We start from the raw sequence: 20,498 nt of genomic DNA on the forward strand, positions 1-20,498 counted from the left end.
AAAAATGAATAAACAAAAGACCACATAGGTAACAGCTGAATGTGTTTATTTCCCAGGGATTTGCATAGTTGGAGAAGAACACATACAAGTGTAGATGGCTTTATAAACAGTGCCTATGGGACTTCCAAACAGCTACCACAGTCTAATAAAACTTCAAGTAGGTTGGGACCAATAAATAGCACAGATCAGGGAATTGGAACTTTAATTTTGAATTTAAAGCCAGGCTTAAAAATAGCCAAAAGAAAACAGGTGCTTAATAAAACCCTCAAGGGGCCCTAAATGTACCAACAGTTCAAACTACAGCTTTTAGTCCTAGCATAAAAAACAAAACATTTGTATGACCCAACAATCTAGAACGATACAAAAAGCTTCAATCCTTTCCCAGGGCTGCAATGGAAAACCAAAAAGACGCAATTGTGAATTTTAAAGGACAAAGGAACTAAACATTAGTAATTGATCAGTCTTATAAAACATTTAGTAAATAATAATAATACTTGCCTCAAAGAGTTTTCCCAAGCAAAGGCGTCTCAAATTAGCAATATTAATTTCAATGAATAAATCTAGAATCCGACTCCCAAACGTACTTGTCTACATATCCTACTGTTTGTGAACAGTTGAACATTAGAAAGCTGTGCAAAATCAACAACAACTCAACCTGCCTTCATATCTTCCCATCTGTGTCACAAAAAACAAAAAGAGTGCGAGCAAGTTTGCCATGTCACATCCTGACTGATGTGCGAGTACAGCTTAGCTCCTGATGCTGAATGTTTTGGTCTTTCTAATGAGCAGTGGCGCTTTTATCTTTGGCTTGCTTTCTCTCTTATTGGCTTTTTCTGTGGAGGGGAACCGCTGGACGTAGATGTCGGGATACTGCTTCTGAAACTGAAACAACACAACTCTCAAAAAAACAAAACAAAACGCTGACTGAAAATAGAGACAGTGATGCCCAGGATCCATCTTTACCTGCTTCAACTTTTTGCGTCTGTCCTTCTCTGTCATGTTTTGGTCGCTCACCAACATCTCCAGTAAATCCTGCATGGCCTTCTGGGAATACGACAGCTTCTGCTGCTCAAATTCGGCGCCGCTAATCTGACGGCAGAAGGTGTACATCGGCAGCGGAGCGCAGGCCAGCTCTCCGGCGTCGTTGGTCGTGTCTTCTACTGGGACCTGCGGGCAAGAAAAGCGTGTGGCTTCATCCTTTCGCCACACGTTGAGTGACACGGACAGCAGGAAAAAAAAAAAAAAAACTTTAAGGACTTTACCTGTGACGTGCGCAAATACTGCACGTGATCATTGATGGCGCCGAGCAGATACTCGGGGACGGACAGAACGCTTTGCTGATGATCCATTAAAAAGGAAACCAATCTGGTCGCTAAGAGCTCATCTAAATCACACTCGTCAGCGCTGCCCAGGACACAGCCGGAAAACGTGTGGACCATCTGAAAAAGCAAAGAGAAAGCGACAACATGCTCGGATTATGGGGAATCTGAATTAGCGTCAAGATGAGGGCTGGTCAGTTCTCTCTGACCAGTGTACGGGTGCCAATGTCAGGGTGGAGCGGCGGCATGTCCACATTCTGGCTGATGCGAGCCATCATCCTCATGAGCAGCTGCAACTTGCGGCGCGAGGCGGGCGGGAGGAGGAGGGTGCAGAGCTGCAGCGCCTCGACGGCCACACCCTCGCTCTGAGGCTGGAGAAGTCCTGAGCGCACACGCAGAGAGAGACAAAGCGCTCATCCGAGTGCCTTGACACGTGAATGTAACACAAAACACGCTCAGCTTCAGTCTTTGAGTTTGATCTTGTAATGCAGGCAAGATCAGTTGACACACAAAGCCACATTTGTAATGACAAAACTTAAACGGGCGGGTTGATGGACGACAGGCTAACGAACTACAATTAGGGTGAATGATGAATTACGTATGAATTGGACATCGTTGTCACTCGGCATCACAGGAGAGTTTGCGAGTTACTCATTTATTAGCTGCATGTTCGAATTGTGTGTGTGTTCACTGGCAATGAACAACAACCTGCTTAAAGCGCTCTGAAACTTTCAATGCTTCTTGACCGTGAAATGTAAGTGATGTTAGATGGTGTTAGTTGGATTACACATGCACAAACACACAAACGGAGAGGAGAGGGTGAGGTCTTACTGTACTCAGATTTTGGTTGGGGCGGCTGCGTTGCAGCAGTAGGCGCACGCAATGCAGACGCTTTGAACAGTGAAGTGCGTCGAGGCAACTTGGACACATCCAAAGCGCTCAGGCAGCGACGGACCACCACAGGCGCCGGCAGGGTCAAAAGACTGGACGTAACGGAAGCCAGTCGGGGCTCACGAGTTTCTTCTGAGGTAGCGTGAGGCAAGCGGGCTTTGGTTGCGGGAGATGCAGACCAGCTGCGGTGAGGAAACGAGAGGGAGGCTGTGGCGAGACGGGAGTCAGGCCGTTCTTCGGGGGCGTTCACGTTCAGGCAGCTGGTGGCTCGGCAGCGCCACTTGCTCTCCTTAAAAGATTCTTCATTGCTCTCCACAACGATGTCCAGACAGCTGCCGGCGCTCCTTGGTCGCAAAGTGTGTACCCTCGGTGGGCGTGGCGCGATCACGGATGAAACTGTGGTTCTCGTTGAGTCGGAATGACAGCCCCTCGCCTGGTTCCTGTTGCTGGAAATGCACGATGCCAGGCTGTCATTGGATGAAAAGATGGGTTTTCTGCTCAGAGGGGCGGAGTCATCTAGGATGGTCTCCAGCGAGGAGCTTCTGGTTTGGCACCCGAAGGAGGAGCCGGCAGCAGCACTCAGGCTCGTGTAGCTGCCTCCGAACCGGCCGGCATCGGCAGGGCATCGTCTCGGCGGCGCGAGCTGGAACTGAACCTTCCCGCCAAGAACGTCACTCATGGGAGACTCGGTCTCATCGCACGATCCATGTCGCAGCAGTGACAGAAGGAGACATTCCGTGGAGCGGAATGACGTCTTGGCTGCGGGAGGTGCTGAGGGAAGATCACGCTTCTTGCGTTTGTCGTGTTGGTGCGCGGCAGGTGGTGCAACGTAGCCACAGTACACTAGAAGGGAGAGGCAGGCAGACAAGGGCCGAGCGGTGCGGGCAGAGAGTCGAAGCAAGCGGGCGGTAGAAGGGAGGGAGACGCTTCGGTTAGTTCAAACTTGCACACAACCAAAGACAACGCAGCAGGCACATAGGAAAAGCACAGACGCCAATAACAATGTTAGCTTTTGTCAAAGAAGAGAGAACCAAAACCTGATAGATAAAACGTAGGCAAATTGTCAAAATCGTCAACAAGCGCCAGTACCTACCCAGCACGTTGATAAACAGTTCATACAATTCATAGGTGAGTAATGGCCGCGGAAGGCTGTAGAAATAGTCCGACACCGTTTTGAAAACATCCCGTTCAAAACCGGGATAGGACGACTGCGCGCTGTCATACTTTGGCCCTGAAAAAGAAAAATAAGTCGTACTGTCACAGCAAACAAGTAATATAACAAGATCAATAAATATTTTGTTATTGACAGTTAACTCACAGTTGGCCAGGCTCTTCATAGCCGACAAAACCCAATGAGGAAGGTCATCTAAAGAAACATTTAAAATGACACTTCTCACCACGGTTCACATTATCCAAAATGCAAATTCCCTTTCATTTTGCTGATATAAAACCAAAAACTGTGATGTCAACCGAGGGACATAAAAGCAATGGTGTGAAATATCTTAATAATCAAAGCCAGAATGTACCGGTCTTGTCGTCCAGGGTGACCACACCATGCTTGTTGACTTTGGTCATGTTATGGATGATGTGCTGAGGGTTTATGCAACGCTGGTCCAACACTTCATCAAGAGATGCCACACCTAGAATCTTCTGCAGGCTGGAACACAACAGAAAGGCGAATAATTTATCGTCCTGTCGTCATAAAATCTCTTAGGTGACGTGTGTTCTTCTTACTGGGTCAGTGTGGTGTCTCTCCAGATATTTCGCTCGTCATCTCCAGTCAGATCTCGCCTTTGTACTTGCTGCTCTCCTGAATCTTGCTCTTCTTCTACTTGGCCACTCTCCTGAAATTGACACTTTGTGACATTTTCATATTCGGATTTTCTTTTTTCTACTATCAGAGGATGTCATTTGTCATCTTTGTATGCAATTTAGCTTACCTCGGCCTCCTGTTCATTTTTCTTCAGGCTTTTAAACTTGAAGAAACCTTCCTTGTCTCGAAATGAAGACCTTTTCTTTATGCCTTTGGAAGCTGAGGGCACAGTTGGACACGGGATGGGCTTCAACGGAGAGGTGGACGGGAACCTTTGAGATAAGAAAAGACATGGATAATGTCATCATGGCGTGGCAGCAAATGCCATACAATACCTATTTGATGATCAGCTAAAAATGACCTATAAAGTGTGTTGTTGTCCTCCAGGTCCTCTGTGCCCCAGCGGCCCTTCACATCCTCGATCACGTGGTTCTTCAGAAATTTCTTGAGCAGTTGGACTGTTTGCTGTCGGGTGACTTCGGGACCAAAGTTGCTGTTGCAGCAGAGCATCTGGTGCAGCCAGTCCACAGCAGCCAGTGCCGTGAAGCAGGAACTGTAATTCCTCAAGTTCTGCCGGTGCTTCTTCAGGGGCATACCGGCCCGGAACAGACGAGTTATCTCATTCCACTGAGACCAGACAAGACAATTTAGTACTGCTTGTCTAGAACCAATGTTGTACAATAAATTCATCTGTTTGCGAGAAATCTCTACAGGAATTACATTTTTCGATGAACTCCACTACAGAGGAGGCTGCTTGAAATGAACAGGGCTTTTAAATTGTATCGTTAGAAAGCAGACTACTAAATTTGAATTTATTTGTAACTCCAAATCGAAAGCATTTGTCCAATTAATAATGAATAAATAAACAATGATTAACCTACCAATACAATAAACTGCCACGTAAACGATTTAATCTAAGAATCATCTTTTCCGCTGGGTTATAATTATTATCATTCGAAATTTTTAATGACAACAGCTTGATGTTCACGAAGTCAGATTTTGTCTAAATACACGACTAAAAATGCATTTGCTGAAAACATGGGCCGTTTCCCTGCAAGCACGTTTAGCTTGTTAACGTGAACTTACCAGCTTCGTAGCTCGGTACGGCCCAGGAGTGATGATATGCGAACTCATGTTCATTCCAAAATAATAGAACAGATCATTTCAAATGGACAACAGTTTGCAAGAGCATAGGCGAATCTCAACAATGATAATTATTCCTTCCAGCCGTGCGTTTAAAATTACGAGCCGTGAGTTTCTGCCACGGGATTGGAGAGTTACATAATCACGTGTTCACGTCGAGCGATGACGTAGGCAATCATAATAACTGTACTTGTCTGTTTTTCAAAAGCCTAATTTCGAGACACCGCTTGTGCTTTATTTTTGAATTTCTCTCTTTTTTTTTCCGTACACGTCTAATACATACACTGCAGACCACTGCTCACATTCTGAAAGCGGAAGACAGATTTACCATTGTTTGAATAGTAGCGGAATTTCATCTCCCGATTTAGAACCAAAATAAGACCAATACTATCAGGAAAAAAAAGAAAATATTCGAACAAGTGTTTGCTTCATTGGTTTAATCAATTTGTTCACAAATTGGAAATTGTCATGAAGCAGAAATTTACCGCAAACAATGGTGTTTCACATTAGTTTTCTTTTAATAGTAAAAGAACATTTACTACCTGTTTCTGCAGGGAAATTTATTTAATTTGGGGCCCTACAAAAAAATTGTTGATCATTATGGAAGTTATTATTTTTAAATAGTAATTTTGAGCGGTTTGAGTGGTGGGTGCAGATGGGTGGACCTTAGCTGGCACCTGATTGGCTGAATGCTGTTTACTTTTTTCAGTTTGACAGAAAGACGGTTACTATTGGAGAGAAGGCGGCCGCTCTTCGATTATCATTGGCTGTTTGATCCATTGCTGAATTCAAAACTTTCCATTGACGTGAGAAAATAAACGAGTGTCTTGTACGTTAGGGACAGCGTGATAGTTGACGGAACTACTTCTACAGTCAACAGCAGTGTATATCGAGCTATAAATAATTTTACGAACCAGCAAATCGCATGGAATGTAGCTCTTTATTACGGTAGCGACATGCCTGAAACTATAGCCTTATCCTCCGCTCACGGTGGGTTAATGGAATTTAGTCCAACAAGGAATGGCGACAATGACAAGGAAAACGACATTGCTGTTTTGAGCCTGGCCTTGTTTTCAAAGGCTCCTTTTGTATCTTTTGGAACTGTGAAGCTAGGCACATCCAAATCGACTGCTTTGCGCATCGAAAATCCAACAGAGGATGCAGAGATTGCGGTGGCTATCCATAAAATCCCATCGAGAAAAGGCTTTTCTGTGGACAGCGATACATTCACGATTCGGGTATGTTCCTCTGTTTTCTAGTTTGAAACTCTTTACAGAACATTTGTGCAATAGCCGGACATTTAATCGGTTACTTTGGCACAATCGTAAACAACATATAATCTCTTTTCTTGCGTTGTCAACTAAATTTAACTCCTAATGCCAAATGATCAATCATCATGAAGTTGCCCAAATGAATTATCACGTGATTGAACGATGTAAAAAAAAAAATTCCAGCCCCAGAGCTCATATACCCTGACTCTCACCTGGACTCCAACTGAAGAGGGAGGAATCAGAGAGCTGATTATTTTCAATGCCAATGGGGTCCTCAAGCACCAGGCCGTTTTGCTGGGGAAGGCAGAGGCCCCTCAAAAGAAAAAGGTAATTACACTGGTTCAAATAAAACACACCATTCTCATGCATTCAACACAGAAGTGACATTTTAGTGTCATTGCAAGTGATGCACTCGGGTATCAACTGGGATTTGTTGAGTGCATCGCTTCCAATGATACTAAAACGTCACAGATGTGCTCACCTGTTTTCAGGATTTGATCATGTGACCTTAGCAAGCTGATTCCTGAGAAACTGTGATGTCATATTGCTTAACCACTCATGCTCTTTATTCTTGTTTTTTAGAGGCGCTTATGGGATGTCATTAAAAACAAGAAAAGGGGATATGAAAAAGGATCTCCCTACAGAACGCCTCTGAAGAAGATGGCTGCCAATAAAACAATACGTATGTCCCGGAAGCAACAGTATACAGTCCGCAGTCCACTTGCTCCCCTCAATGATGGAAAAACAAGCAGAGTGAAGTCCAGTGGGGAACAGCGTCTCCTTTTAGCGGATCAGGTGAACGTGGTCCATCAGAAGCACCTTCGCCTTGCGTTAGTCACAAACGAGAACGAGATGAATGGTAGTTTGGGCTCTTTGGCTGGGAAGCTTGAAAACAAAGAGCTTGCTAAAATTTTGAACACGACACTCTCACCTATCGGGACGCCAGAGCAGCTCAAAAAGCTCATGCCTCACGTTGAGCCGGCGGAACACGCAGGTCCTGTGACGGTGCCCAAAGGCCCGGCGTTATGTCTGACCGATGCGTTGGCACTCATCAACTCTGATCTCGCTCCCATCAACTGCAGTCCTAAAGACTCCAGTTCGAGTTGCGAATTTTCGGATTCCCTGGAGTTTAAAAACAAGGGTCCTGACTGCTTCAAAGCCCGTCCCAGTAGCCCAGACCAGTCAGAGTCTACGGAGCCGAGGCTGACGTTCTTTGTCAGGAAAGAGGTTGGTGCTGCCAAAGCCGAAAAGCCCAAAAAACTGACCGTCCGATCTTTCAACTGTGACACGGTGATAAAAAGCAAAGCGATGAATTGCGAAAGTGGACGAAAAATAAAGAAGTCAAGGCGGCGTCTGATGGAGCAAACACTTGAGTTGTTGGAAGGCAGCAGCCAGAGTGAGTCTGGACCGGAGAGCCCCCAACTTCCCGTGATAGAACCAGACGCACAAACGGAGAGGCCCGAGGAAATTGGCAGCCAAACACTCCAGGAATTGACCAGCAAACAGACACCGAAACTGGACGATGCACAATTGCCTGTTAACGTGCATGTAAGCTCTCCTCGAGCTCACTCGGGTGTCACCCCCCCATCCCACAATGTCCCCCCCGCCACATTCACCATGTCCCCCCCGTTACCCTTGGGCCAGTCTTCTCCACTTCACTGCAGCAACGCATCAAATCATCACCAACCTGAAACGGATTTCCTTCCCTGGCTGCTCTCAGCCAATCAGTCCACCCAAAATGACATCTTCCCCGTTCATACTGTGACAATGGGCAGAAAGAGGAAGAGTGAGCATTCGAAAGGCTCCGCCAAGACTGACAACGGTGAGAAAACCGAGCTGGTTAAAAAGAGCAAAATGGTGACTTGGAGACGAGAGCCCGGGAAATCAATGCTGGACAGCGCCGCGTCTCGGAGGCCATCGGTCAAGTCAAAAGGTACTTCACAAAACGAGTCTGTGAATGTAAAAATCCAAGAGCGGAAAATGCAATTCAGTGGGAGTCAATGAAGTACAGATTTTGGGCTAGCCCGCTCCCCCAATAATAGCAAGTGCCCTCTGGAGTTCTGTACAGTACCAGGAATTATTATTTTTATTTCTTACTTCAAACGCTGTACTGTATTTTATCCACACAGGTTCTCTGCATTCAACGAAAACTCCAGCGAGGACCATAAAGTCGTCCGTCTCGGCTCAGACAAAGCCAGCAAGCAGCAAGCTCCCGCTGCGAGGTATCACACAAGTTATGTTTACTCCTTAGCTATGCTTAGGATGGACTTCAAAACGCCGCTCGTGGTTTGTCCCAAGGTGCCATCTCGCTGAGGTCATCCAGAACAGAACGTAGCAAGATGGCTCCGGTGGCAATGTCAAAGTTGGTCTTTGTCAAACCCACTCAGACAGGTAATTTTATTTCTTCTGCTTCAGGTGTTTAATCCATGATGTGATTGGGTCATTAAGAAAGTTCTGCCGTGTTGTTAGCCATACCCAGACATCCACTTCCTTTTGCTGCCAAGAACATGTTCTATGACGAGCGTTGGATCGAGAAGCAGGAGAGCGCTTTCTCCTGGTGGCTCAACTACGTCCTGACCCCGGATGATTTCAAAGTCAACACGGAAACGACCAAAGGTTGTAATTTGACATCTCTGACAATAGTTTTTATTGACTCGACATCTTAATTCTTTTCAAATGATCTTTTGCACAGTGAGCGCAACGGGCTGCAGTGACAACTTCAGTGTTCTGAAAGCTCCCACCAAAGAAGAGGTGTCTTTCCGCACGTACACAGCCCGGCGAAAATTGAACCGCCTCCGAAGGGCGGCCTGTCAGCTCTTCACCTCGGAGACGATGGTCAAGGCCATTAAGAGGTTGGAGCTCGAAGTGGAGGCCAAGAGGCTCCTCATCCGCAAAGACCGCCATCTTTGGAAAGATATCGGTACGACCGACCACTGGATTAAAAAAAAAAAAAAAAGTAATATGTTGTTTTTTAAAGTTGAATATATATATATATTTTTTTAGGTGAACGTCAAAAAGTCCTCAACTGGCTTCTTTCCTATAATCCTCTGTGGTTAAGGATTGGGCTTGAGGTATGTCTCGCTTCTGCTTTTATTCTTTCTGTTGATAGTGTGGCGGATAAAAGTGGTCTTTCCGTTTAGACGATCTTCGGGGAGATGATCTCGCTGGAGAGCAACAGCGACGCGATGGGTCTGGCTATGTTCATCCTCCAGCGTCTACTGTGGAATCCCGACATCGCGGCTGAGTTCAGACATGCCAAAGTTCCTCATCTTTACAAAGACGGTAATCTACTTGGTCTGTCTGCACGTTTCCTTTATTTATTTTTAAATATTAAAAACATTAAATGCATTCTCATTTGATTGCAGCTTCATGAGCCAAATCTTGTCTGAAATATCGTTGACTATATATTAATGGTTTTGCTTTCTTGACTCTGAAGCAATTCATCAGGACTCCTGTTGCACTAGTACTTTGAGTCCCACATGAGAGAAAAATACAATTTTTTTGGTTTTGCCAACGCGCTGCACACATTTACAAAATAAACATTGGATTGTGCTGCTGTCTGTCTCTTCGGTTCAGGCCACGAGGAGGCGCTGTCGAGCTTCACTCTGAAGAAGCTGCTCTTGCTGGTGTGCTTCTTGGACAAGGCCAAAGGATCTCGCCTGATTGAGCATGACCCTTGCCTCTTCTGTGTTGACGCAGAGTTCAAGGTTGGTCTTAGGAAACATGAAAACGGATGCAAATCAGATTTTGTCATATTTATAAAATTTGCACTGGCTCGGTCAGCTATCATTGTAATTCTTCGCATCTTCATGTCATTTCCTTTACAGATGTTGCTTCCTCAAAGATAATGGTGTTCCTTTGTTTTTGGATTTGGTTTGATTTAGATCATGTATTTATTTTTTTGCAGACAAGTAAAGACTTGTTGCTGGCCTTCTCACGAGACTTCTTAAGCGGAGAGGGGATTCTTCCTCGGCATCTGGGCTACCTCGGGTTCCCGGTGTCTCATGTTCAAACCCCGCTTGACGAGTTCGATTACGCCGTGGTGAATTTGTCTGTTGACTTGAAATGTGGAATTCGACTGGCGTAAGTGACACAACGTCCATGTCGTACTTTGCCCAATTTTGCGGGTTATCATTGGCTTGTGTTTGTTTTTCTTTAGGAGAGTCATGGAGCTCCTCACAAAGGATTGGAGCTTGTCAGCAAAGCTGCGACTGCCTGCCATCAGCCGCCTGCAAAAAATCCACAACGTGGATATTGCCTTGCAAGTACTTAAAATCAGAGGGGTCGACCTGAACGACGAACATGGTAATTAATTATCATTGCTCAGCGGAACCAAAAGCTTGTCAAAAGTGAAAGGAATCAATTCAGTTCCACAGATTTCGCATTTGGGTGGCAAAATGGTCAACATGACCTAAAATAAGCTTCCTGGTTCAGTAAATTGAGCAGTTACCAATAATGGTGTTTCCTTTCTTCAAAGATTTCCTAAAACTATCAAGACATTTTTTTTTAAATTTAAGATCAATCAAAACAAAATTGTACACGTTCATCATCAAATTGGGACTCTTGTCTTTCTTTCCAGGCTCCATCATAAGTTCCAAAGACATAGTGGATGGGCACAGGGAGAAGACGTTGAGCCTCTTGTGGAAAATAATTTTTTCATTTCAGGTGTGTATCTGACTCATGGTACGAGACGGATGGATCTGGACTAATGTCAACAATCTGTCGTTTAGGTGGACCTTATTTTGGATGAGCATCAGTTGCGGGAGGAGATTGCTTTCTTGAGGCGATCTCTGCGGTCAAAGCAGAGGTTGGCATCTGCCAGGGCCGGCCGGGACCCTGCGACCGGCGCGCTGAAAACCAAGGCGCCGTACGACCACCGTAGCAACAAAATAGTTTTGCTGATGGAATGGGCCCGAGCCGTGTGTGACTTCTATCATCTCACGGTGAGATCTTGTTGTCAGATTGCTGTCGTGTTTGTTTGTTGCCAGGTTGCTTTGTCTCGAACCGTTGCAATGTGTCAGTTTAAAAGTGGGAGAGGAGGGTACTCGTATGGGCTAAACCAGAATTATTCTTCTGCTTCAAACATCAACATTTAAATGTATTAGTCACCTTCTTCGCTGTTCTAAATAACAATCACTTTTGCCTTTGTTCAGCTGGAAAACTTCACTGTGACGTTCTCAGACGGCCGTGTCCTCTGCTACCTCATCCATCACTACCATCCCAGTCTCATAGCGGAGGAGTCTGTCCACCACAGCACCACCCAAACCGTAGATTGCTCATCCAGGGGTCGCCTGGAGCTCAACCGCTCGGCCCTCGACTCCGACAGCTCTTTTGACGACGCTCTCGAAAGCCCACACGGTCGGTCTCGCCAATCTCGAAATAAATTAGATATACTGGACTAAGCGATACAGAAAATGGATGGATGTGCTCCAAATTTGAGTTTTTTTGTTGTTTGTGATTTACAGGAACAGGCGCCTCGTGTCACTCTGCGGAGTTTAAAGAGTTACTGGAAAATGAGAAAAGCAACTTCCGGCTGGTTAACACCGCAGCGGCTTTCCTGGGCGGCGTGCCCGCCATGATCAACCCAGCTGACATGTCCAACACCATCCCCAATGAGAAGGTGGGTCGCCAAACTAGCATCTCACCACATCTCCAAAAAAAAGACTCCTTCAGTATGTTGCGACTCCAGGTTGTAACAAACTTGGCCAATGTCTGAAGGTAGAAGAAAAGCTGGCCTTTTTCCTCAAAATGTCTCTCTTCAACAGGTTGTAATATCTTACGTTTCTTTCCTGTGTGCTCGTCTCTTGGACCTGCGCAATGAAACCAGAGCAGCTCGCATCATACAAAGTGTCTGGAGGAATTACAGGATTAAGAAAGACTGGCAACTCTACCAGGTGGCTCACACATGGAAGGCAAACTGCTTTCGCAGGTCCAATATCTGTCACGCAAGTAAATAATGGCAACCATTGCTTCTTTTTGAAACAGGAGCGGAACATGGCTGCTGGGAAAATTCAGGCGTTTGTCAAGCGGTTCCTCCTGCGATGCCGGGCCAAGAAGCAAAATGCAGCGTCCATAATCATACAGTCAGCCTGGAGAGGCTTTGTTACCCGCAAAAAGCTGCGGATAGAAAAAGAGGCAGAGCTCCTCATCAGACGGAATCAAGCCGCAACAATCATCCAGGTAGCTCGATCGCTTCTATTGCTGTGATTCTGTCAACAAAAGATAGCGGGAACACACAAATGCAGTCAACCACCGCCAGTTTCCATTTTCTCAGCCGGGGCCTCATCTCAGCTATTTGCTATCTTCTGTTGCTAGACTCAGCCTCACTGAGGCAATCGTCAGCATTGCGCAAGTCTGCAAAACCGCCACCGAGTCACGACCACCTTTTGTTAATGGCGGCCGTTTTATCAGTATACATCACAAATTCATGTACTGCAAATGTAAAGAGGCTCGTGGAATTGGTCGACAAACACTTGTTTGTTATCTGCGCAGGCACAGTGGAGAAAGTTTTCAGCGGCGAGATATTACCAGCGACTCCGGTACAACGCCATTGTTGTCCAAGCGCAGTGGCGAATGAAGAGAGCCGCCTCTGCCTTTGTGAAAGTCCGCCGGGCGACAACTGTCTTGCAGAGATATTTAAGAGCTCAGATTCATGCCAGAAACGTACGCAAGCGTTATCTGACTCTCAAAGCTGCAGTGGTGAAAATGCAGAGAGGCTACAGGCTGTGGAAAATCCAGAAAACTCAACAAGAAAACCATGCTGCCAAAATAATTCAAAGCGCATATAAGAAGTGGCAAATGGAGAAAATGGCCCAAAGAACAGCTGCCGCTGTCAAGATTCAGTCTTTTTACAGAATGCAAAGGTGCTCACGCCAATATCGAAAGATCCAAAGAAGTGTCTTGCTCATTCAAGCCCACTACAGAGGTCAGGCGCAAAGGTGTGACTTTCAGAGGCAAAAGTTGCAACACAGCTCGGCCATCATCATTCAGAGTGCCCTCAGGGGGCACCGCGTCAGGAATCTGGCCGAGAAAATGAAACGTGCCGCAGTCCTAATCCAGCGCTGGTACAGGGCTTCTGCAAGACGAGACGCCGAAAGGCAAAGATTTGTCAAGATGCGCCGTGCCGCCAGGACCATTCAGGTGGCTTACCGTCGGAAACGAAAGCAGGACGCGCTGAAGCGACGGCACACTGCAGCAACTGTCATACAAGCTGCCTTCAGAAAATTTGTTTCCCAAAAGCGCTACGTCATCCTGAGAAAAGCAACAGTTGCAATTCAGCAAAAGCGCCGAGCCACACTTTTAGCTTGTAAAACAAAGTGGGAGTATGACACGCTAAGGAAGGCCGCACTCAATGTACAAGCCCACTGGAGAGGCCGAGCTGACAGGATGAGGATGAAAAAATACCACCAGTGTGCAACAATTATCCAGGTACACTACCGCCGGTACAAGGCTCAAGTGGACTTCCGCTCCAAAAAGGGATCCGCCATTGTCATCCAGCGGCGCTACCGGGCTTATATGCTCAGAAAGAAAACCAGGATGGCGTTCCTCCAGAAGAGGGCAGCGTCTCTTACGATCCAGGCCGCATTTCAGGGCATGAAAGTCAGAAGAGACCTGAAGAGACAGCGCAACGCCGCAACCATCATCCAGTCCGCGCTCAGAATGTATTTGAGTCGAAAACGGTACGTTCTCCTTCAGAGCGCGATCGTCATCATCCAGTGCCGTTATCGAGCTCGACTCCAAGGCAGAGCGCAGCGGCACGAGTACAAAGAGCTAAAGAAGGCCACCGTAAAAATCCAAGCGGTCTACAGAGGCTGGAGAGCAAAACGAGAATTCAAGAAGAGGAACAAGGCCATCAGAGCAATCCAGGCTTTGTTCAGAATGCGCAGAGTCCGGACGGCTTATCTTGCTACCAAGTGTGCCGCAATCACCATTCAAGAGCGATACCGGGCCAAAATCCTCATGGATCGGCAGCGGGAGACGTACAGAAGCACAAAATCTGCTGCGGTCATCATCCAGGCCGCATATCGCGGCTACTCCGCCCGCGTGAAGATTGCACAGATGCACCGTTGGGCCAGCGTCATTCAGAGAAAATTTCGCACCGTCCAAGAGCGGAATCAATTTCTGGCTTTGAAGACGGCAGCTTTGGTTCTCCAGCAGCGGTACCGAGCTGTGAGGTCAATGAGAGAAGCACGGCTGCAATTTGCGTCAAAGCGCGGAGCAGCCATTTGCATCCAAGCAGCCTTCAGGGGACACAAGAGCCGAAGGCAGTTGAGCATCAAGCGTCACGCTGCCGTGAAGATTCAGTCGCATTTCCGGCGGTATCGGCAGATGACATACTACAAGAGGCTTCGATGGGCTTGCGGTGTTGTGCAAGCTCGTTACCAAGCCAACAAAGAAATGAGACGAGAGAGGCTGGCTTTGAGTGCCAAGAAACGTGCTGTCGCCGTCTTACAAGCCGCCCTCCGGGCGGTGATATCCAGACGACTTGTCAAACAAAAGCATCAGGCTGCCGCGACCATTCAGAGAACTTTCCGAGCGCACCGTCAACGCGAGAAGTACCTCGCCCTCAAGTCGGCAGCGCTCGCCGTGCAACGGAGATACCACGCCACCATCGCGGCCAAAGCTCAAATGCGACATTATCAAAACATGCGCAAGTCCTCAATCATCATTCAGGCCGCGTACAGAGGACGGCGGCTCAGGAAGGATGTTGCTCGTTGGCATCGGGCGGCCACTTTGATTCAGTCTACGTTCAGAAAACACAGAGAACAAGTCCAATTCCAGACCGTGTGTCTGTCAGCCGTTGTCATCCAGAGATTCTACCGGGCACACATCCTCCAGAAACACCAGAGGAGAGACTACCTCAAAATCAGATCCTCTGCCATCATTCTTCAGGCGACTTTCAGGGGTCGCTCCGTGAGAGGAAGGATCGCCAAGATGCACAAAGCAGCGACGGTCATACAAGTCAACTTCAAGAGGCACAAGCAACAATTGCTCTTCAGGAAACAACGCTGGGCTGCTTGTGTCTTACAGCAGAGATTTAGAGCTGTCAGTCAAAGAAACGTTGAGGTTCAACATTATCGAGAAGTCAGGAAAGCTGTGATTTGTCTCCAAGCCGCCTTCCGGGGAATGGAATCAAGAAAAGCCATCAGACAAAGGCATCAGGCTGCAACTGTCATCCAGTCTGCTTTCAGAAGGCACCGAGAACAAGTCCAATTCCAGGCCGTCCGTCTGTCAGCCGTCATCATCCAAAGAGGCTACCGAGCCCACGTTCTTCAAAAGAAAGCAAGGCGGCATTTCCTCAAAGTCAGATCCTCAGTCATCTGTCTGCAGGCAGTTTCCCGCGGTCATTTGGAGAGAAGAAGAATTGCTGGGATGCACAGCGCCGCGACCATCATTCAAGCAAACTTTAAGAGGCATCTTCAGCAACGGACTTTGAAGAAACAACTCTGGGCCATCGGCATCTTGCAGCAGAGATTTAGAGCTCAACGACAGCGAAGCCTCGAGGTCAAACATTACGAGGAAGTCAGGAACGCTGTGATTTGCCTCCAAGCCGCCTTCCGTGGAAGCCAATCAAGAAAATCCATCAGACGCATGTCTCAGGCTGCTACGACTATTCAAACAGCTTTCAGAGCTCATTGTCAGTCCAAGCGCTTCAAGGAATTGAAATCTTCTGCGCTGACCATTCAGCAAAGGTTTCGTGCTACTGCGGCAGCAAAATCTCAGAGGAGAAAGTTCCTGCAAGTGCGCGGCGCCGCCATCGTCCTTCAGGCGGCATACCGAGGCCAGCAAAGCTGCAAGCGCATTGCTCGATTACACCGGGCAGCCACTGTGATCCAATCGGCATATCGAAGGCACGTCGAGCTTGTGAAATTTCAGCTGGTGTGTGCGTCTGTTATCATCATTCAGAAGTACTTCCGGGCCTCAATACAGCAAAGGCAAGACAGACATAAGTTCCTGCAAATCAAACAGTCTGCTGTGGTTCTTCAGGCTGCGTATCGAGGTCACCGCATCAGGCGGGACATTCGGCGGCAAAGTCGGGCCGCCACTTTGATCCAGTCACACTGGAGATGCTCAGTCCACAGACGCATCTTCCAGAAGAGGAGAGAGGCAGCCATAAAGCTGCAGCAGAAGGTCCGAGCAACGCTGCTCGCCAACGTACAACGGAAGGAGTATTTGCGACTGCGACGGGCTACGATTACGCTTCAGACGCACTACAGAGCCTGGATTGGACGGAAACGGGTACGGATCAATTCTTTGGGGCTTTGCGCGTATTGCACATTTAAAAGTGATCCTGTCATTGTTTTTATCATGAAGGAACTTGAGGCTACCCGTGCACGGAGGAGACTTGGTTTTGCCGCCGCGGTCTACCACCACCTCAGTGCCATCAAGATCCAACGAGCTTTGCGAGCACACTGGGTCTTGGAGTCTGCCAAGAGACAGATGCACTCTGTCATCGCCGTACAAGTGCGATTGCAACCGTCGCATCTTTTAAAGTCCAAAGACAACATTCACGCATTCCTTTGCTTGCTTTCAGAATCTGGTGCGAGCGAGGTTCCAACGGAGACGCTATCTGGCACAGCGACGGAAGGTGGTCACAGCCCAGAGAGCAGTCCGCCGTTGGTTAGCCCGTCGACACAATTCCGCGGCGGTCATCCAACGTGCCGCTCGCAAGTTCCTCCTCCTCCGGCGCCAGAAGAGAGTTGAACGGGGCGTGGTCAGAATTCAGGTAGCGTTCGTTCTCCGTTGCTTCATGCTACGTATCAGAATATTTGATTGAATATTCCTCAAAGTATATGTCTGCAATCTCTGAAATGTTTTCCACTTAGGCTCTTTGGAGAGGACACGTCTCCCGCCGACTGAATGACAATGCCAAAGTGGTCAAGTTGAGAGAGTGTTTGCGTAAAGTCTCCGCCGGCGCCCGGGAGGAGGACCAATTGCGCAACAAAACCGCATCTGCGCTGGACTGCATCCTTCGATATAAGCACTTCTCCTCCCTCCTGGAAGCTCTGAAAAACCTCGGTAAGCTCATCCTATTCTGCAAGTCGTTTCAATTCAAGTTATTATTTTTTTATGTATTATGTATTTATGTACTGTATTTTCTGCACTATAAGGCACCGGATTATAAGGCGCACCTTCAATGAATGGCCCATTTTAAAACTTTGTCCATATATAAGGCGCACCTGATTATAAGGTGCATAGAATAAATAACGTTGCTCAAACGTTAATATCACACAAAATAAACACGTGAAGCTTATTTTAATAAGTTAGTCCTCATCCGCGAATCCATATTGGTCCATATATAAGGCGCACCGGCTTTTGAAAAAATTGGAGGTTTTTAGGTGCGCCTTGTAGCGCGGAAAATACGGTGTGTGGCATTACATGGATAATATGGACTTGAGCAGCAAAACTGGATGTCGATCCAAATAATTCTAGGAAAAACATCTTTGCCCAAATTTGATCACTGAAATTGCCATTTGCAGAAACGGCCACCAGGTTGTCCCCCGTGTGCTGCGAGCATCTGGTGGAGAGCGGCGCCACCGGCGTCTTCTTCACCCTCATCCGCTCGTGCAACAGAAGCGTGCCCTGCATGGACGTCATCAACTTCTCCATCCAGATCCTACTTAACCTCTCCAAGGTTACACCACACACCAGCTTGCTCTGCCATACACTTTTTCTCCTTCATATGTTGTGTATTCATCCATCCATCCATTTTCTGTACTGCTTTGTCCCCACAGGGGTCGCATATTTTTATTTTTAATTATTTTTTACGTTTTTTGGGAACGCCTTTTTTGTTTTGTTTTTGTTTTTACTTTGTGATTATTGATGTCAAATCCAAAGCTATTCGTCCAAATGTCTTTTGTCCTATTTCAACAGTACCACAAAACCATTAAGAATGTGTATTTGGTGGAAAACTCAGTGGAGACATTGGTAGACCTAATCCAGCGATACCGAGGGAAAGCAGGAGATAAAGTAGCTGATAAAGGTGGCAGCATCTTCACCAAAGCCTGCTTTCTGCTGATTCTGCTCCTGCAAGACAAAAGCCATGCCGAGGTCTACTCCACTTAAAAAAAAAAAAAAAAGAAAATTGCCGTTACATATTTTGAAGGTGTTACAATCTTTGAGGGTTTTTTTCCTAGGAGGTGATGGGCTCTCCGAAAGTCTTGGATAGGCTAGGAAGTATTTACCGCCTCACCGTCCGCAAACACAAGTTGGATACGGAAAGAAACGTAACTAAACACAAGATGAACGCGTCACTCAATGGAAGCTTCTACGTCCCGGCAACGCCACGCAAATCCCAACCCGTGCCCAGGTATTTTTTATTTTTTTTTATTATTTAGAAGGGTGCATGCTTCAATATACGATTTGCGTATATTGACCGACACTGGCTCTGCTCTTTATTTTCATAGGTTTGCACCTGACTGGGTTCTCAGGAAGGACAAACTTGCAAATGTCGTGGATCCTCTCAAGGCCATTCAGATGTTGGCCAACACTCTCTCCATTGTCTTGTAAATAGGTTGTAAAGTTAGCTCATTTTTTCTTTGTTTTTAAGATACATGGCCACAATAAATGCATTTTTGTTGCTTGATTTATTCAATTTTTATCTCTGCAAATTGAATGTGTCTGGGGCCTTCTGCGTGTTCATATGTCAGCTTGCAGCAACAGACGGAGAATTATTTTATTGCTAGCAAACAACACCGCGACACACTGCGGACCAGTGACGATGCATTCTTTGCTAAGTGACATTCATCTGTCATAGCTTCTCAAAAAATGCTAATGGCAGCTGGGTAGTTCCATGACTCCATCAACGCATCGCTGTCGCATATTCAGTACGCCGTCGTGTCTCGCTCCCAAGGCACACCTGAACATGATGACATCATTGTGGCTCGAGTACAACTTACTGGCACCTGCATATCGAAATGTGATTTTGTGTGAGCGCATGAGTTCTCTGTCCACAGTGCAGGGCTCTGCAAGAAAAAGATTTAAAACGTCAGCCTCATTTGAAGTGGATCCTATTTATGGATCTAATGAGTTGAATGCATGGTCAAATTTTGGAGAGCAGCATTTGTTGAAACTTACTGAGGCACTTCATGTCACCAAGCCACTGTCCATTGCTGCAGGTCTTGTAGGGACTCCCTTCCATCACGTAGAAATTCCGGCAAATGTACTCAACCCTCTCATTATGTCTGTAATTGAATTTAGTGACGGATGCCGTGTCCCCATCAGCAAGGTAAGGTGGACGCGTACAGTCCAAAGGAGCTAGAAATATAGTTGATCATCTAGTCATTTTTTTCTTTATGTACAGTAGATTTTTGCCATCAAGTCATGTCATCGTCATAATTTGCTAGTACGTCAACAAGAGAAACACGTAACTAGCCTACCTTCGGTAGACGAATATACCATACTCCCCCACAGCAACAGAAACAGAAGCAGCAACATGGTAGACTTTTCTGCATTTGCTCTTTTTCCAAGGAAAGTTTATACAAGCGTGTTACAACACTGTAAACAAAGGGGAGGTTGCGCAACACAAAAGTACACATTTCCCCACTGTCAAGATCAATAATATGACTTACGGAAACAAATGATTTGGAAATGAAGCCTTTACTTGTTTACTTCTGGAGCACATTTTCCTTTCTTGTTTTTTATGTTATCCAGAAAAAAGACATCAGTCTTGTTCTTTTTTATTACATATCTCCTGTCACGTCTCGTCCCCAACTGCTCCACTATGTGTCTGTTGTCTTGGTTTCTGTCTGTGTGCTCGCCCCTCCCCTCCTGTGTGCCCATGATCAGTGTGATTATTGCCACCTGCCTCTCGTTACCTGTCGTGTATATAAGTCCTGTCTGCCCCTCACTCCCTGTCGGATCATTGGTTGTGGTTGTTCGGTGTTGGATTTACGTTGTGTGTTCCTGTCATGAGGTCTTTTTTGGTTCCTGTTGTCGTCCGGTCTTGCCGTTGTCATGTCCTGATGTCGTCTGGTTTCACGTCACGGTCATTCATTCATGTTATTGTGGTTACGTCGTGTCAGTTTGCCTGTTTTGAGTTCACCATTAAACCCTGGTCCA

At 46.6% G+C, this 20,498-nt stretch overlaps 2 protein-coding genes and 1 long non-coding RNA gene across 9 annotated transcripts; 1 reads left to right on the forward strand and 2 right to left on the reverse strand.

The window, feature by feature from the left end:
• Positions 1-29: 29 nt before the first annotated feature.
• On the reverse strand, positions 30-5,297 carry depdc1a (DEP domain containing 1a). 5 transcript variants are annotated; one of them, XM_049725249.2, is made up of 12 exons: positions 5,110-5,297; positions 4,385-4,650; positions 4,151-4,295; positions 3,945-4,066; positions 3,737-3,867; positions 3,529-3,576; positions 3,304-3,441; positions 2,151-3,053; positions 1,529-1,701; positions 1,263-1,439; positions 964-1,197; positions 30-882 (listed from the first exon to the last, which is right to left on the reverse strand). In XM_049725249.2, the coding sequence occupies exons 1-12, from the start codon at positions 5,161-5,163 to the stop codon at positions 748-750; spliced, it is 2,526 nt and encodes an 841-aa protein (XP_049581206.1). In that variant the 5' UTR covers positions 5,164-5,297; the 3' UTR covers positions 30-747. The 5 variants fall into 5 exon arrangements, with proteins under 5 accessions (XP_049581206.1, XP_049581215.1, XP_049581220.1 ...); XM_049725258.2 differs by having other exon boundaries at positions 3,945-4,054; positions 5,110-5,296; XM_049725263.2 differs by having other exon boundaries at positions 964-1,167; positions 5,110-5,295.
• A 675-nt stretch (positions 5,298-5,972) lies between these two features.
• On the forward strand, positions 5,973-19,023 carry aspm (assembly factor for spindle microtubules). Its single transcript, XM_049719309.1, has 26 exons — positions 5,973-6,404; positions 6,621-6,764; positions 7,020-8,370; positions 8,567-8,659; positions 8,736-8,828; positions 8,907-9,053; positions 9,130-9,357; positions 9,441-9,508; positions 9,578-9,719; positions 10,014-10,144; positions 10,345-10,520; positions 10,597-10,742; positions 11,017-11,102; positions 11,168-11,380; positions 11,591-11,795; positions 11,903-12,057; positions 12,203-12,331; positions 12,423-12,617; positions 12,930-16,676; positions 16,752-16,901; positions 16,972-17,163; positions 17,264-17,456; positions 17,918-18,072; positions 18,312-18,488; positions 18,575-18,747; positions 18,845-19,023. Exons 1-26 carry the CDS (start codon positions 6,123-6,125, stop codon positions 18,945-18,947), a joined length of 8,874 nt encoding a protein of 2,957 aa, XP_049575266.1. The 5' UTR covers positions 5,973-6,122; the 3' UTR covers positions 18,948-19,023.
• Positions 19,024-19,547: 524 nt separating this feature from the next.
• Positions 19,548-20,384, reverse strand: LOC125968364 (uncharacterized). 3 transcript variants are annotated; one of them, XR_007481253.2, is made up of 3 exons: positions 20,041-20,384; positions 19,817-19,934; positions 19,548-19,694 (listed from the first exon to the last, which is right to left on the reverse strand). It is a non-coding gene; the product is annotated as an uncharacterized lncRNA (long non-coding RNA). The 3 variants fall into 3 exon arrangements; XR_007481252.2 differs by having other exon boundaries at positions 20,009-20,384; XR_007481251.2 differs by having other exon boundaries at positions 19,817-19,896; positions 20,009-20,379.
• Between the last annotated feature and the right edge of the window lie 114 nt (positions 20,385-20,498).

This window comes from Syngnathus scovelli, chromosome 10 (genome assembly GCF_024217435.2).
Source record: "Syngnathus scovelli strain Florida chromosome 10, RoL_Ssco_1.2, whole genome shotgun sequence".
Classification (NCBI taxonomy): Eukaryota; Metazoa; Chordata; class Actinopteri; order Syngnathiformes; family Syngnathidae; genus Syngnathus; species Syngnathus scovelli.